We start from the raw sequence: 16823 nt of genomic DNA, 5'->3' as shown, positions 1-16823 counted from the left end.
AGTCCAATACCCTCTAATGACACAGGAACCCACCCCTACTCTGTGCAATACCCTGTATACTACTGTATACTTGGCAACCAAGAGCACAAACAAGGTCAACTGATGCCCAGGACAAAGATGGGAAACTGAATCCCCCCGTTGCGTGGATGCAGAGTACATAAAGCTCACCCCTCCCTTCACCCCACCAGTACAGAGATCCCCTCCCCCCACCACCAAGAACAGTAGTCCCCTCTCTTCCCCAGTACATGGCTGCCACCCCTGTAACACCCCCCTGATATACAAAGCACCGCCACCTCCTAGCACCCCCATTACACAGAGCTCCCCTCACCTAGTAGCCCCCCAATACACAGTGCACTCCTCACCTCCTATCACCCCCATTACACAGAGCTCCCCTCACCTAGTAGCACGTACCAATACACAGTGCACTCCTCACCTCCATTACACAGAGCTCCCCTTACCTAGTAGCACGTACCAATACACAGTGCTACCCCCGCCTCCTAGCAGCCCCCAATACACAGTGCTACCCCCGCCTCCTAGCAGCCCCCAATACACAGTCCTCCTAGTACCCCCCGATACAGTGCTTCCCCCACTTCCCAGCACCCCCAATACGCAGTACTCCCTCACCTCCTAGTTTCCAATACACAATCTCCTCCCACCTGCCAGTACACAGATCTCTGGTGGCCCCCTAGGTACACAGACCTCCGGTGGCCCCCTAGGTACACAGACCTCCAGTGGCCCCCTAGGTACACAGACCTCCGGTGGCCCCCTAGGTACACAGACCTCCGGTGGCCCCCTAGGTACACAGACCTCCGGTGGCCCCCTAGGTACACAGACCTCCGGTGGCACCCTAGGTACACAGACCTCCGGCGGCCCCCTAGGTACACAGACCTCCGGCGGCCCCCTAGGTACACAGACCTCCGGCGGCCCCCAGTACACAGACCTCCGGCGGCCCCCAGTACACAGACCTCCCTTGGCCCCCTAGGTACACAGACCTACCCCGGCCTCCCAGTACACAGACCTCTCGCCTCCTCCCGCTCTCTGCTGAAAACGGGTCACAGGAGTGCAAAACAACTTGCACTCCTGCGACCCAGGAGAGAAGCCCAGTCAAACAAACTCAGGCCGGACTTCTCCTTTACGTGACTGTGGCCAGTACCACTGAGCTTTGGATGAAAAAAATCCCTGTTGACAGGAGTGGCACTGCAGTCAATCCTCACTGTCAGTGAGAGGCAGAGAGAGGGGAGCTTCCAGTGCGTTCCCTCCACTACACAAATAGCAACCATAGCTTTTGCGGTTCCTTCCCACCGGTGTTACATTTGGCACCTTTCAGGGCAGCAGATACCTGTCTAATACAGGTATTTTGCTCCCACTTCCGGGCATAGATACCCGAGCCCCCCGCGGGTATCTACACCACTTATGGCGCCTCCCCCCCCCTGCTGTCTTCTAAGAGACACAGGTCCCAGAAGACAGCAGGAACGTGCAGCGCGAGTGCGAGTTGCCTTACCAAAGATGGCGGCAGCAGCACCCGAGGGTCCCCAGGACAGGTAAGTCAGCAGCTGCAGTATTTGTAGATGCTGACTTTAAAAAATAAAATAAAATTGGCGGACCTCCGCTTCAAGTACCCCAACAGTTTTGGAAATTTCTCTTAGATAAAATAGCTGTTCAAAATGCCAAGTCATTGATTTAAAGCACATAAAGGATAAAGGAAAACCTGAAAACATGGCCTGTTGGGGGTACTTGTTTGAGAACCACTGGTGTAGCCTGCTCGGTGTGCTCAGCTGCTGGTTGGGTCTGCCTCTGGCCTCCTCTGTATCCAAGTAACCTAGGAAGCTATACGTAACACTATACGTAACACAGCATTAATATTATTTTCCTCGGAGAGGGTGACCCTGGCTTTTCCTCGGAGAGGGTGACCCTGGCTTTTCCTCGGAGAGGGTGACCCTGGCTTTTCCTCGGAGAGGGTGACCCTGGCTTTGCCTCGGAGAGGGTGACCCTGGCTTTTCCTCGGAGAGGGTGACCCTGGCTTTTCCTCGGAGAGGGTGAGCCTGGCTTTTCCTCGGAGAGGGTGAGCCTGGCTTTTCCTCGGAGAGGGTGACCCTGGCTTTTCCTCGGAGAGGGTGACCCTGGCTTTTCCTCGGAGAGGGTGACCCTGGCTTTACCTCAGAGAGGGTGACCCTGGCTTTTCCTCGGAGAGGGTGAGCCTGGCTTTTCCTCGGAGAGGGTGACCCTGGCTTTTCCTCGGAGAGGGTGACCCTGGCTTTTCCTCGGAGAGGGTGATCCTGGCTCTTTTTGGAGAGGGTGATCCTGGCTCTTTTTGGAGAGGGTGATCCTGGCTCTTCTTGGAGAGGGTGACTCTGGCTCTTTTCGGAGAGGGTGACCCTGGCTCTTTTCGGAGAGGGTGACCCTGGCTCTTTTCGGAGAGGGTGACCCTGGCTCTTTTCGGAGAGGGTGACCCTGGCTCTTCGGAGAGTGTGACCCTGGCTCTTCGGAGAGGGTGACCCTGGCTCTTCGGAGAGGGTGACCCTGGCTCTTCGGAGAGGGTGACCCTGGCTCTTCGGAGAGGGTGACCCTGGCTCTTCGGAGAGGGTGACCCTGGCTCTTCGTAGAGGGTGACCCTGGCTCTTCGTAGAGGGTGACCCTGGCTCTTCGTAGAGGGTGACCCTGGCTCTTCGTAGAGGGTGACCCTGGCTCTTCGTAGAGGGTGACCCTGGCTCTTCGTAGAGGGTGACCCTGGTTATTCGGAGAAAGTGACCCTGGCTTTCCTCGGAGTGGGTGACCCTGGCTCTTCTTGGAGAGGGTGACCCTGGCTCTTCTTGGAGTGGGTGACCCTGGCTCTTCTTGGAGAGGGTGACCCTGGCTCTTCTTGGAGAGGGTGACCCTGGCTCTTCTTGGAGTGGGTGACCCTGGCTCTTTTTGGAGAGGGTGACCCTGGCTCTTTTTGGAGAGGGTGACCCTGGCTCTTTTTGGAGAGGGTGACCCTGGCTCTTTTTGGAGAGGGTGACCCTGGCTCTTCCTCGGAGAGGGTGACCCTGGCTTTTCCTCGGAGAGGGTGACCCTGGCTTTTCCTCGGAGAGGGTGACCCTGGCTCTTCTCGGAGAGGGTGACCCTGGCTCTTCTCGGAGAGGGTGACCCTGGCTCTTCTCGGAGAGGGTGACCCTGGTCCTTTAGAGAGCTGGCTGAGAAGATCTGGTATCACTGGTATAGAGTGTCGGTTGGAAGAAGGCTACATGCTGTCCCTGGACATTTTGTGTGTACAGACAACATAAAGGATCCATAGACTTGTGTTCCTAGCCTCTTCTGGTGTGCTACATACTCGGATAAGGGTCCAAACAAGGGAACACTGGCTGGTGTTCTGAAGAACTTTGAGGTCTTTTCAGGAGTGGGTTGTACCAGCTAGGAGAGAGGCTGCGGCCTCCCCTGGCACCTGGTGCCATGTGGCCTCAGGTGGGTGACCTGAGGGCCTGAAGTCAGAGAGCGTGACTCAGCAAGGACTTAACCGAGTAGATAAATGTGTTCCCATGGGGGGCAGTATTCCTCAAGTGGTTAAAAAGTGGAAAATGGAAAGAAGCACTCACAATGCCACAAAAAAAGTGGTTGTAAACCCTTCATATACCCAGGGAAGTGACTGGCCTCAGGTGATATAGAGATGAAACAAATCCTCCTACATAAGTTGTACCTGTTTATCTGTAGTCTTCTCTTCTCTGCATCTGTTCAAATTGCTGAATGTATACAGATTGTCTGGACTGTCAGAAAAAAGAGGGTGGAGAGCTGAAGTTACACTTTGCAGAGCTCAGTGAGAAAAGCTGTTTGGAGGGGAGGGAAGGGAAGGGGACCCCCCCCCCCTTACACAGCACACAGAGCTGAGGCTGTGACTCATAGGCTGTGTGCTGGAGCTCCATCCCCGTCACCTTTTTTCTCTTGGTGTCAGGAAAACTTATGAGAATTGATTCATGCAGATAGCAAAGGAAGGAGGCAACAGACAGAAATGACGCTTACTGCTCTTGACTGAGACAAGTACACACCATAGAGGGATATGCTTTGTTCATATTTTATGTCTGACTTTAAATGTACAGCAACCCTTCTATTCCTCCTCTCACAGCCACAACCTATTATTATTGTGTGACCAATACCATCCAAATAATTCTTACTTTCATTTCCCAAAGTTATCCGTCTACAAGGAGACCTGTATAGATCAAATGATGACACCAATGAGGATGGAGAAGGACCAGAGTCACATGACTGAGAAGATCCTAAACCTCACCCTGGAGATCATCTACCTGCTGACCGGAGAGGTGAGGAGGATTCTGGGAGGTCACATGACATCACTCTTATCTCTATTAATAATACACAAACCTGACCGGAGAGGTGAGGAGGATTCTGGGAGGTCACATGACATCACTCTTATCTCTATTAATAATACAGACCTGACCGGAGAGGTGAGGAGGATTCTGGGAGGTCACATGACATCACTCTTATCTCTATTAATAATACACAGACCTGACCGGAGAGGTGAGGAGGATTCTGGGAGGTCACATGACATCACTCTTCTCTCTATTAATAATACACAGACCTGACCGGAGAGGTGAGGAGGATTCTGGGAGGTCACATGACATCACTCTTATCTCTATTAATAATACAGACCTGACCGGAGAGGTGAGGAGGATTCTGGGAGGTCACATGACATCACTCTTATCTCTATTAATAAAACAGACCTGACCGGAGAGGTGAGGAGGATTCTGGGAGGTCACATGACATCACTCTTATCTCTATTAATAAAACACAGACCTGACCGGAGAGGTGAGGAGGATTCTGGGAGGTCACATGACATCACTCTTATCTCTATTAATAATACACAGACCTGACCGGAGAGGTGAGGAGGATTCTGGGAGGTCACATGACATCACTCTTATCTCTATTAATAATACACAGACCTGACCGGAGAGGTGAGGAGGATTCTGGGAGGTCACATGACATCACTCTTATCTCTATTAATAATACAGACCTGACCGGAGAGGTGAGGAGGATTCTGGGAGGTCACATGACATCACTCTTATCTCTATTAATACACAGACCCGACCGGAGAGGTGAGGAGGATTCTGGGAGGTCACATGACATCACTTATATCTCTATTAATAAAACACAGACCTGACCGGAGAGGTGAGGAGGATTCTGGGAGGTCACATGACATCACTTATATCTCTATTAATAAAACACAGACCTGACCGGAGAGGTGAGGAGGATTCTGGGAGGTCACATGACATCACTCTTATCTCTATTAATAATACAGACCTGACCGGAGAGGTGAGGAGGATTCTGGGAGGTCACATGACATCACTCTTATCTCTATTAATAATACACAGACCTGACCGGAGAGGTGAGGAGGATTCTGGGAGTCTAACATGATATTCCTATTGGTTCCCCAATACAGAGATTTCCTCTTGTGAAGTCAGGTGATCACATGACCATCACAGTGCCTCCATGTGACTCCCTAAAACCCGAGAGACACAACATGGAGAAGATTCTAGAAGTCACCAAGAAGATGATGGAGCTGCTGACAGGAGAGGTGAGGAGGATTCTGGGAATTCTGGGACATTATCCAGTAACAGACAAGGGATGTGTCTGGATGGTGACTGTATCATTGTGTGTGTCAGGTTCCTATAAGGTGTCAGGATGTCACTGTCTATTTCTCCATGGAGGAGTGGGAGTATTTAGAAGGACACAAGGATCTCTACAAGGACGTCATGATGGAGAATCAGCCGCCCCTCACATCACCGGGTAAGAGGAGACTTTATTGTAAAGGAGAGAGCAGTACGGAGGCTCCACCTAGATCCCCCATCATCTGATAAACACATAGAAACAATGGATTCAGTCAGTGTGTGTGTTTCCTACAGATGGATCCAGTAATGGGAACCCACCAGAGAGATGTCCCCGTCCTCTGTATTCCCGGGATTCCACACAGGAAGGTCACACCATCCCCCACCATCATCAGGTAGATGAGGAACAATTATTGGTGGTTATGATTTATACACAAACATGTTTATTATAATGAATGTTTTATTATATATTCAGAGTGGAAACCTCGGGGATTACAATATTGTTGTAAAAGAAGAGTATAAAGAGGAGGATGAGGAGTATGGAGTGATGGAGGAGTTTTCAGAAGGACACAAGGATATGATGGAGCCACCTAATACCAGGAACCCCCCAGAGAGATGTCCCCGTCCTCTGTATTCCCGGGATTCCACACAGGAAGGTCACACCATCCCCCACTGTTACAAGGTTAGTTTGATGGAGCATCTAGAACATGGACTGGTGGAGATTATGTGGAGTTTTTTTTTTTATGTAAGCTCATATTTTACAGATATTTTCGCACATTTTTTTGGTTTAGAGTGGAGATCCAATCGATATAGAATTTGAGGTGAAATCAGAAGAAGAAGAGACGTATGTGAGGGATGATCAGCAGTCTATGGAGGAGGATGGAAAAACGGGGACATTTATAGAGGAGGACACTCCTACAGAGATCAGCACAGGTGGGTCATTAACACTAAATACATTCCTTCCAGAGACCAATCATGGTCACTTTCCTGAGCTGTGTTCCCCGCCCTGTATTCCTGTATTTCTCTCGGATATTCTTGGTATAGACGATGCTTGACCTAGGCACCTGGGACATGCGTTTTAGGTCTTGGCAAAAGGGGGACTTACTCAATACTAGGTTAATGGGCATGATGTTTTGGCTGATTGGTGTATTGTATGCTACATACTCCTGACCCCTGCACTGGATTCACGTAGAGCGGCGCATAGTTATGCCGGCGTAGCGTATCGAATATACGCTACGCCGACATAGAGCAGAGCAGCGAGCACAGTATTCACAAAGCACTTGCTCCCAATGTTGCGCCTGCGTAACGTAAATTCCTCGACATAAGCCCGCCTAATTCAAAGTAGCTGGAAGGTGGGCGTGATCCGTTTAAATGAAGCGTGACCCCATGCAAATGATAGGCCGGACGAACGGCGCATGCGCCGTACCGTGGACGCATCCCAGTGCGCATGCTCAGAATCACGTCTAAAATACTCCATGGGATACGTCGAATCACTGCCTACGACGTGACGTAACCTACGTAAACGACGTAAAATCCGCCAGCTGTTCCGTGGTCCATACCTTTGCATGGGATGCGCCTCCTTTAGGTGGAATTACTTTACGCCGGACGTACGCCTTACGTAAAGGGCGTATATTTCTGCGACAGGCGCAAGTACGTTCGTGAATCGACGTATCTCCCTCATTTGCATATTTGATTTGTAAATCGATGGAAGCGCCCCTTGCGGCCAACGTAAATATGCGCCCACGATACGACGGCGTAGGAAACTTACGTCGGTCGGATGAAGCCTAATTTCAGGCGTATCTAGTTCTATGGGCACGGCACATAGATACGACGGCGCACATTGACACTTACGCAGCGTATCTCGAGATACACCAGCGTAAGTGCTACGTGAATCCGGGCCTATGTTGTACTTTACATACTCCTGGCCCTCGTCCTATAATCCTCTCATCACTGTCACTCCTATAAAAGACAGTTCTCGTTGTTTCCTCACTCTCTGACTAAGGTCCATGAATAAAGAAATGATCTGGTAGGAGATCAGAGGATCCCATTTACTAGTTACCTTGAGGGGGGAATTGTAAGATCCTCAGAGACAAAGCAGCCTGATGTGGGCGGAGTCCTGGTTTAGGGGAACCAATCAGCTCATGTCCTGTAATAATCTTTGTATTTCTATTTTAGTAGATGGACGGGAGATGAGGAAAACCTCAGAGGATTGTCTCACTTTGTCTCCAGACTGTAAAGTAGAAGATGAGGACATCACACAGTATAGTCCAGGAGAAAACCCGACTACCTCAAATGTCCATCCGGCACCACACAGTGTAGATGGACCATCGTATTCCTCTTATCCTGAGGAACCTCAGACTGTGCGGGACGGTGCCGGACCATCGTATTCCTCTTATCCCGAGGAACCTCAGACTGTGCGGGACGGTGCCGGACCATCGTATTCCTCTTATCCTGAGGAACCTCAGACTGTGCGGGACGGTGCCGCACCATCGTATTCCTCTTATCCTGAGGAACCTCAGACTGTGCGGGACGGTGCCGGGCCATCGTATTCCTCTTATCCTGAGGAACCTCAGACTGTGCGGGACGGTGCCGTCCTTCCAACGGATAAGAGGTTTATCTGTACGGACTGCGGGAAGTGTTTCCGTTTGAAATCTGCGCTTAATGTTCATAGAAGATCTCACACAGGGGAGAAGCCATATTCTTGCCCTGAGTGCAATAAATGTTTTTCTATGAAGTCCCATCTAACCGCACATCAAAGATCTCACACAGGAGAGAAGCCATATTCCTGCCCTGAGTGCAATAAGCTTTTTACCATGAAGTCCCATCTATCCATACATCAAAGATCACACACGGGGGAGAAGCCGTTTTCCTGCACTGTGTGCGGGAAAAGTTTTTCACACAGATCCAATCTTTACAGACATCAGAGATTACACACGGGGGAGAAGCCGTTTCCCTGTCCTGAGTGTGGGAAATGTTTTCCAGAGAAGTCCAATCTTTACAGACATCAGAGACTGCACAGGGGGGAGAAGCCGCATTCCTGTGCTGAATGTGGGAAGTGTTTTTCAAATAGTTACAGTCTTTCCACACATCAGAGATCGCACACGGGGGAAAAGCCGTATTCTTGTCCTGAGTGCGGGAAATGTTTTTCAGATAAGGCCAATGTTTATACACATCAGAGATCTCACACAGGTGAGAAGCCATTTTCCTGTGCTGAGTGCGGGAAAAGTTTTTCAGTTAAGTTACGTCTTGATACACATCAGAGATTGCACACGGGAGAGAAGCCGTATTCCTGTCCTGATTGTGGGAAATGTTTTTCAGAGAAGTCCAATGTTTACAAACATCAGAGAACTCACATGGGTGAGAAGCCACTTTCCTGTCCTGAGTACGGGAATGGACATTCACAGAAGTCTTCCGTTCCCAGTCATCTGGGATTGGACACGGAGGAGAAACCATTTTCCTGTACTGAGTGAGGGAAATGTTCCTCACTCAAGTCCTGCCTCCCTTTACATCAGGGGTCCCACACAACCCTCGAGGTGTATTAGTGAGTGCGGGAAATGTCTTGTATATGAATGTTGCTGGACATGTGGGGAAGAAGCACACCCTGATATACACCTCAGATATACTCCATGGCTGATCTTCATCATGTAAGAAACAGTTCATAAGGAGATGTTGAATTATAATGAATATGGATTCCTAATGAGATATGAAGAGTAACCTGATGAAGCCCCAACCACAAGTTTAGATATTCAGCGAGAAAATGAGATCTTTGACCCCTTTCATCTGATCATCAGCCCTCCACCATCCATCGATCTCTCTTCTGATCCCCCAACTGAGACCCTTGAGTGTTTGAGAAAGTATCCCTCCATGTCTCTCTTCTGATCATGGGCCCTTCGCCCATCCTCTCCAGGTCACAGCACAAGCAGCTTTCCCCAGGCGTGACTCCGAACTCAGCGCTAATCAATTGATTGGTAAAATACCAACTGAAAGAAATATGTGATTTTTGGGGTGCTAAAACACGTACAATTTAAAAAAAAAAAATATTTTTTTTATTAGGTTTCCATTAAAAACTTATTACAATATAACATATACAGCAGAAAATATTGATGTCTCTCTTCTCCATAATGGCTACACCGTTGCTTTCCTCAACATGTTTCATCAACAACGGCTTCATCAGGAGGAGAGTTAAGGAATAAGCACATGGTGACCGGCCCATAGTAAAACAATACGTCATTACTTTGACGTTAAATACCGGTGTTATAGTAGCAACTAGCTGCCAAAACCCAGGTATCGTTTTTTTACTATGGGCGATTCCGTCTCAGGTAAAAGTGGTCCTACTGGCGCATTCACCACTGGATCACTTTCGGGGGCGGCGGGAGAAGTGCTCCGCCGCTTTGCTGTCGTTTTTGGGCTTACTGGAGCCGTCGGTAAAGCTCAGATCTGGCCGTTTGCTGGGCAGGAAGTCGAGTGAGGCCATGATGGCCCCCCACTCATCTCTATGCCCTTGGAGGACCGGAGCCACCTCTGGCGTCGCTTCCCGTTCTCGGGCAAAAGCAAATGATTTTTTTTCTTAAAGTCAAAATGGAAGAAAAACTTTTTTTTTCTTCTTTTACTTTTAATAGTAAAGAAGAGATTTGTTTTTTTTTACCCCAGATCTCTTAATAAAGAGGACCTGTCATGCTTATTTTTTTTATATAAGAGATCTTTACTTTACTTTATTTTACTTTAATAAAAAATAGATTTAAAGCGCCCCATTCCTCCATGTTCGCATGCAGAAGCGAAGGCATACGTAAGTCGCTGCCGCCATTTTATTCTCTAGGTAGGGTCTCTGCTAAACAACAAAAAAATGTTTGTGGGTTCTAAGTAATTTTCTAGCAAACAATACTGATTTTAACTTTTAAACAACAAATTTCAGAAAAAGACTAAGTCTTCAAGTGGTTAAAAAATATTATACAGCTGTAAATTATTGATGTCTCTATTCTCCATACAGGTTGCTTTCCTCAACCTGTTTCACCAACAAAGGCTTCATCAGGAGGTGTGTCGCCAAGTATTAATGAGTTGTATACAAATAACATATACATGTATGTAAAAAAGAAAAATCATATTTATATACCTTTTCATTTATCCAATCAACAAATTAGATTGTCTTGTAAGCATGTATGAACATTCTGTGGAAGTTAAATAAAACTCCTCTTGTAGGTTTCTGAAGGTCTTCTAAACATAGAAGTGTCCTATTTTTTATTAAATTTTTTAATGTGTGGTGGGGCGAAATGAATGAAAACCATTAAGTGTACAAAAAAGGCGTATGGGAAAACACCCCCCAAAAAAAGGGCACTTAAGGGTGTGCTTTTATCTACCCCCCCCATGGGGTGCTTGTTCCTTCTGGAGCGGTAGACTGGAAACCACTGAAGCGGAGGAAGTGGGTCAGCGACCCTAACGGAAGGTGCAGGTACAACGGCAACAAGCTGGTAAAGGTAAGCTGGTTAATGGACAGCAGGTGATAGCAGAGTCAGGCAAGCCGGGTCACAACAGATAATCAGGTACGGAGGGCTGAGGCGTAGTCGGGTGCAGGCAGGAGGGTCTGGCAGCGGTGGATCAATCAGAGAAGCGAGGTCAATGGAAGCCGAGGTCAGAGGTTGGAGAGGTACGGATGGTCAGTAAGCCGGGTCAGAAGGTTCAAACAACGATCAGGTTTTCAGATAGATCAGACAGCAATGTGCTGAGGACACAAGCAAGCTTTTAAAGGGAATTTGGCGCCAAGCCGGATTAACGTGCACGCGCGCGCCCCCGCCGAGCGCCGTACCGTTGTGCACGCGCACAGTTGGCGCGCGACGGTGCACAGTCACAGGTGAGCGCTGCTGTCTCAAACAAATGGTGGTCCGGCGAGTTTGAGAGGTAAGTCCCTGACAGCAACTACATGAGGGGGTTAGTGTATAATTAAACCCAAATAAAAACTTACCAGAAGGTGATGACAAAGCCCTCCGTAAAATGTGACCTGAGAATATGTGTGAAAAACGACTCAGATCTGCGTGTGCTACCATGTGATTGAATCAAGCAGATAAATCACCAGGCCGCTTTATATTCCTTGTCCAGGGCTGAACAACGTCAACGTCATCCAGGATTGGCCAGACAGCACGAGAGGGGTGGGGAAAGAGATCCCATATGCGTGCGGCTGGGCCGTTAGCAGTGGGTACCCGCCCATCTCATCTGCAGGGCAAGGATGGAAAGGAACGTCATTGACGTCGCGCACGCGGCGTAGATGCATGACGTCGATGTGCGGGAGGCCGGACCCCGCCCCAACCATCGGGGGAGGGACGGACTGCCGCACATCGTAACCCCGGAGGCAGAAAAAAAACACCCGGCCCCCATCAAGCCTATGCTGGACGAGGAATTTAGAAGTAATTAAAGGGAGGTGTTTAGTTGGGGACAAAACGTATTAGGGTCTAATGATCATAAAATTTTTTTACAAATTACCAGAGGCTAATATAACTGGGCATATGGAAGGATATTCAAAAAATAAAATGAGGCCCAGCCATGTAACCATGAGGTGGGTGGACTTGGCACCGTGTGAATGAAGCCACAATGAAATGAGTTCCGGCCATGTAACCATCACAGAGGTGACCTTGGTACCATGTGAATGAAGCCTCAATAAAATGAGGCCCAGCCATGTAACCATGAGGTGGGTGGCCTTGGCACCATGTGAATGAAGCCTCAATAAAATGAGGCCCAGTCATGTAACCATGAGGTGGGTGGCCTTGGCACCATGTGAATGAAGCCACAATGAAATTAGTTCCGGCCATGTAACCATGAGGTGAGTGACCTTGGTACCATGTGAATGAAACCACAATGAAATGAGTTCCAGCCATGTAACCATGAGGTGGGTGATCTTGGCACCATGTGAATGAAGTGTCAATAAAATGAGGCCCAGCCATGTAACCATCAAATAGGTGACCTTGACACCATGTGAATGAAGCCACGATGAAATGAGTTCCAGCCATGTAACCAGGAGGTGGTGACCTTGGCACCATGTGAATAAAGCCTCAATAAAATGAGGCCCAGCCATTTAACCATGAGGTGGGTGACCTTGGCACCATGTGAATGAAGCCTCAATAAAATGAGGCCCAGCCATGTAACCATGAGGTGGGTGGCCTTGGCACCATCTGAATGAAGCCTCAATAAAATGAGGCTCAGCCATGTAACCATCAAATAGGTGACGTTGGCACCATGTGAATGAAGCCAAAATGAAATGAGGCACAGCCATGTAACCATGAGGTGGGTGACCTTGGCGCCATGTGAATGAAGCCTCAATAAAATGAGGCCCAGCCATGTAACCATCACATAGGTGACCTTGGCACCATGTGAATGAAGCCTCAATAAAATGAGACCCAGCCATGTAACCATGAGGTCGGTGGCCTTGGCACCATGTGAATGAAGCCAAAATAAAACGAGGCCCAGCCATGTAACCATGAGGTGGGTGACCTTGGCACCATGTGAATGAAGCATCAATAAAATGAGGCCCAGCCATGTACCCATGAGATAGGTGACCTTGGCACCATGTGAATGAAGCCTCAATAAAATGAGGTCCAGCCATGTGCCCATGAGATGGGTGACCTTGGCACCATGTGAATGAAGCCTCAATAAAATGAGGCCCAGCCATGTAACCAACAAGTGGGTGTCCTCGAAACAATGTGAATGAAAACCACAAGCAGTGGATACTGTGCCACGATGGAACAAGCAATACACAGGAGAGGTGGAAGGCTCAGAGGGGAAAAAAACACAACCTCATATGACAAGTACCATGCAAGGAAATGTGGTTTTTGGCATTTTACCAAGGAATCTCTTATTTTTCATCAACATGCCCTTTTCCTTCGCAGTATTCCTGCCCCAGCCCTATGGGTCACAGGTTCACTCATGCCCAACCAATGGTGGTCCACACCACCAACTTAGTCATGCCCTAAACGTTTCATCCTAGTTTTATCCACTCTTCACACAACTCTCAAAGTCTTGGTGCTACTCAGGGTAGAAAGAAAGCTCTAGTATTTTGGTGAAACTTGCATGGCACTTACCTAGATGCCAAGGGGCTTTTAATCTCCCGTCCCCTGGAGGACAGTTTTTCCAAGTAGAAGGCTAATACCCACTGGGTGACGTGTTGCCAGATCAGTTGTTTTTGGATGCGTCACAATAGCTGGGGATCCTCGGGTCGTATAATTCCGGGTGCTGTGCGACCTCTTCTATGTGTGCTAATACATTAACCGCTTGCTGACACATACCAATAAGCACTTGGCGCCCAGTGGCCTATTTAAACTGGTCTACCAATGTGCAATTGGTCTACAGCTCGTTCCTGTGTTCCGAAGACCTGATCTGCTGTACCTGCTTACCCATGTGTGACCCGGCTCGCCTTTGGACTTTGCTTGTGCTCTGTTAACTACTACTACTTGCCCAGCTGCTAATGACGTTGGCCTGCATCCTGGACTTGCTTTTCCAGCCGATTCAATGCCGATGACTGACGCCCGTCTCCTGGCTTTGCTTCCGTACCACGCTCTGGTGCCAAGTTGCTCCTGCATCCTGTTGCAAAGACTGCGACTACCAGCTCTACCCACCTACAGAGTGGACATCGCCAGCTAGCTACTACGGCACTCTTGCCACTCCTTGCCCTTACGATCTCTTTCTTCACCTTCAGGAGTGTTGGGCGGGAGTTGCAAGAGAGGCTTCCACAACCTTCCAGTCTTCACCAGGTAAGTGATAGTACAACTTGGCCTGGCTGACTTCTCTTCCGATTCCTGCTCCTGGTTTTTGGTTCCTGACAATCCTGGTTTCCTGATCCGACTCGTCTAATTCCCTGCGCTGGCTTTCAAACCCTGGCTTCTCTTTTTGACCACGTTCCCGATCTGTGTTATTTCAGTTGTGATTTTAACTGCATTTTCTGTCTCTGCCTGGTTTATGGTTCCTGACACATGGTCACAGCACTAAATACTTTTTCGGCCCTGAGCCTGCTGGGTTTGCGGATAAGTCCAGGGGAATTTTTGCTACCAGGCCTCAGGGCCTAGCCAGTGTACATTAAACGGCCATTATTTATGTTTTCCTTCACACTTGTCAATCTTTCTCTTTTGTGTCTTGTTCTACTGGATGGAAGGTGTGAGTCCTCGGGCCTACCTTAATGTCTGGGGGGGAGAATGTGTGGCCATTAGGTTCCTGAACTGGGGGGGGTCTCTCTTCATAAGAGCCCCTCAACCTACTACTCGTTGGTTGACTTTGGCTGGCCATGAGTAGAGGGGTCTGCCAAACCTTTTGGTTGAGTGAGTGAAAAACTTGTGTAGTGCAACACATGCAAACTGAATCGCCTCAGGGCGCTTGGTATCCATTTCCTACTATATTTTGCCTTCAGAATAGATGGGTTTGAGTTTTTTTCTGAAGGCCTGGTGATTCACTTCCATTCGGGTACTGGTTGGTAAAGCGTTCCACAGTCTAGGTCCTTGGACTGCAAATGGTCGTTCTCCTTTGGACTTGTATCGGGCCTTGGGTATTTGGAGTAAATTTCAACATTAATGAGCAAAGGACTAATGTGACTTATGCAGTGGCAGTTTGTGCGCAAGCATGTGCACATACCAATAAGCACTCGTGGTCTTTTTAAACTTCGTTCTCCTTTGGACTTGTAGCAGGCTTTGGGTATTTGGAGTAGATTTTGGTTAGTGGATCGGAGAACGCGATTGGGGTTGTGACATTTACATTTTTCACATAGATATTGGGGCGCACTTCCTTGAACACATTTGTGCGTCAGGCAGAGCCCTTTGAACGTAATTCGGTCTTTTACAGGCAACCAGTGGAGGGACCTGGGGGAGGGAGAGCTTGATTCCCAGGGTTTTCTTCCTGTTACAAGTCGTGCCGCCGTATTCTGGATGACTTGTAGACGAGCAATTTGGTATTTTGGGAGTCCGAGGTAAAGGGCGTTTGCATAGTCGAGTCTGGAGTTGATTATTGTTCCCACCACGACTGCTGTGTCTTCTTTTGGGATGAAGGGAATGAGTCTACGTAGCAGGCAAAACAAAAGAAAGGATTCTTCTGAACAGCCGCACTCCGAACAAAAGTTGCCTTTATTGTAAAAATCCAAGATAGCAGGCGCAGCAGATGGTGGGATTCGCTGACTACTGAACTTATTTGTGCATCCATTGTCATGTCGGAGTCAAAGGTGACTCCGAGACTTTTGACTTTGGTGCTAGGGGTGATGGTTTGTCCCAAAATGGGCGGGGGTGTCCACGTTGTCGTAGCAAGTCTCTTTCGGTTGGCGTGGAGTAGAAGAAGTTCTGTTTTTGAGCCATTGAGTTTAAGGTAACTCTCCGTCATCCAATTCTCTATCAGAGTAAGGCATTTCTCTAGTCTGAGATAATGATCCTTTTTGTTGCAGATACGAAAGTAGAGTTGGGTGTCATCCGCGTAGGAATGGTAGAGTAAATTCTGGTTACTGGTGATTTCGAGGAGAGGGCGGAGATAAATATTGAATAGTACGGGAGACCCCTGAGGGACTCCGCATGACACTGTGCGTTTTTCAGAGGTGAAAGGACCTAGTTTCACTATTTGTGATCGGTTTTCCAGAAAGGAGGAGAACCAGGGTAGATCCAAGTTTGCCACTCTGGCTACTTCAGCTAGGCGAGTCAGCAACAATTTGTGGTCTACTGTATCAAAAGCTGCACTTAGGTCCAATAGTATCAGAAGACAAGATTCTCCTTTGTCTGCTGCTTCGAGAGCGTCATCCCATATTTTGAGAAGTGCTGTTTCCGTCCCGTGACCAGTACGGAAACCCGATTGAAGTGGATCCAGTAGCTTGTGGGTGTCTAGGTGGACTAAGTTTGTAACCTTGTCCCTGTCCTCTGGGTTTAGGGTAAGGTCCTGACCCTTTGGGGGGTGGATAAAAGCACACCCTTAAGTGCCCATTTTTGGGGTGTGTTTTTTGTACACATAATGGTTTTCATTTTTTCCCGCACCACCAAGCATTGAAAAAAATAGGACACTTGTAGGTCTTCTAAACATAGGAGTTTTATTTAACTTCCACAGAATGTTCATACATGCTTACATGGCGATTTCATTTGTTGATTGGATAAATGAAAGGTATATAAATATTAATTTATTTTTTTACATACATGTATATGTTATTTGTATACAACTCATTAAATACTTGGCAACACACCTCCTGATGAAGCCGTTGGTGAAACATGTTGGGGAAAGCAACCTTTATGGAGA

The 16823-nt window shown here is 48.3% G+C and overlaps 1 protein-coding gene across 1 annotated transcript; it reads left to right on the top strand.

The window, feature by feature from the left end:
- The first annotated feature begins 3720 nt into the window (after nucleotides 1-3720).
- Nucleotides 3721-9117, top strand: LOC120910662 (gastrula zinc finger protein XlCGF17.1-like). The gene is made up of 2 exons (XM_040322415.1): nucleotides 3721-3790; nucleotides 8118-9117. The coding sequence occupies exons 1-2, from the start codon at nucleotides 3721-3723 to the stop codon at nucleotides 9059-9061; spliced, it is 1014 nt and encodes a 337-aa protein (XP_040178349.1). The 3' UTR covers nucleotides 9062-9117.
- Nucleotides 9118-16823: the final 7706 nt, after the last annotated feature.

The sequence above is a fragment of the Rana temporaria genome, chromosome 8 (assembly GCF_905171775.1).
Source record: "Rana temporaria chromosome 8, aRanTem1.1, whole genome shotgun sequence".
Classification (NCBI taxonomy): domain Eukaryota; kingdom Metazoa; phylum Chordata; class Amphibia; order Anura; family Ranidae; genus Rana; species Rana temporaria.
The sequence above is the reverse complement of the archived record's forward strand: the minus strand, read 5'-3'. Positions and strand labels throughout refer to the sequence as shown.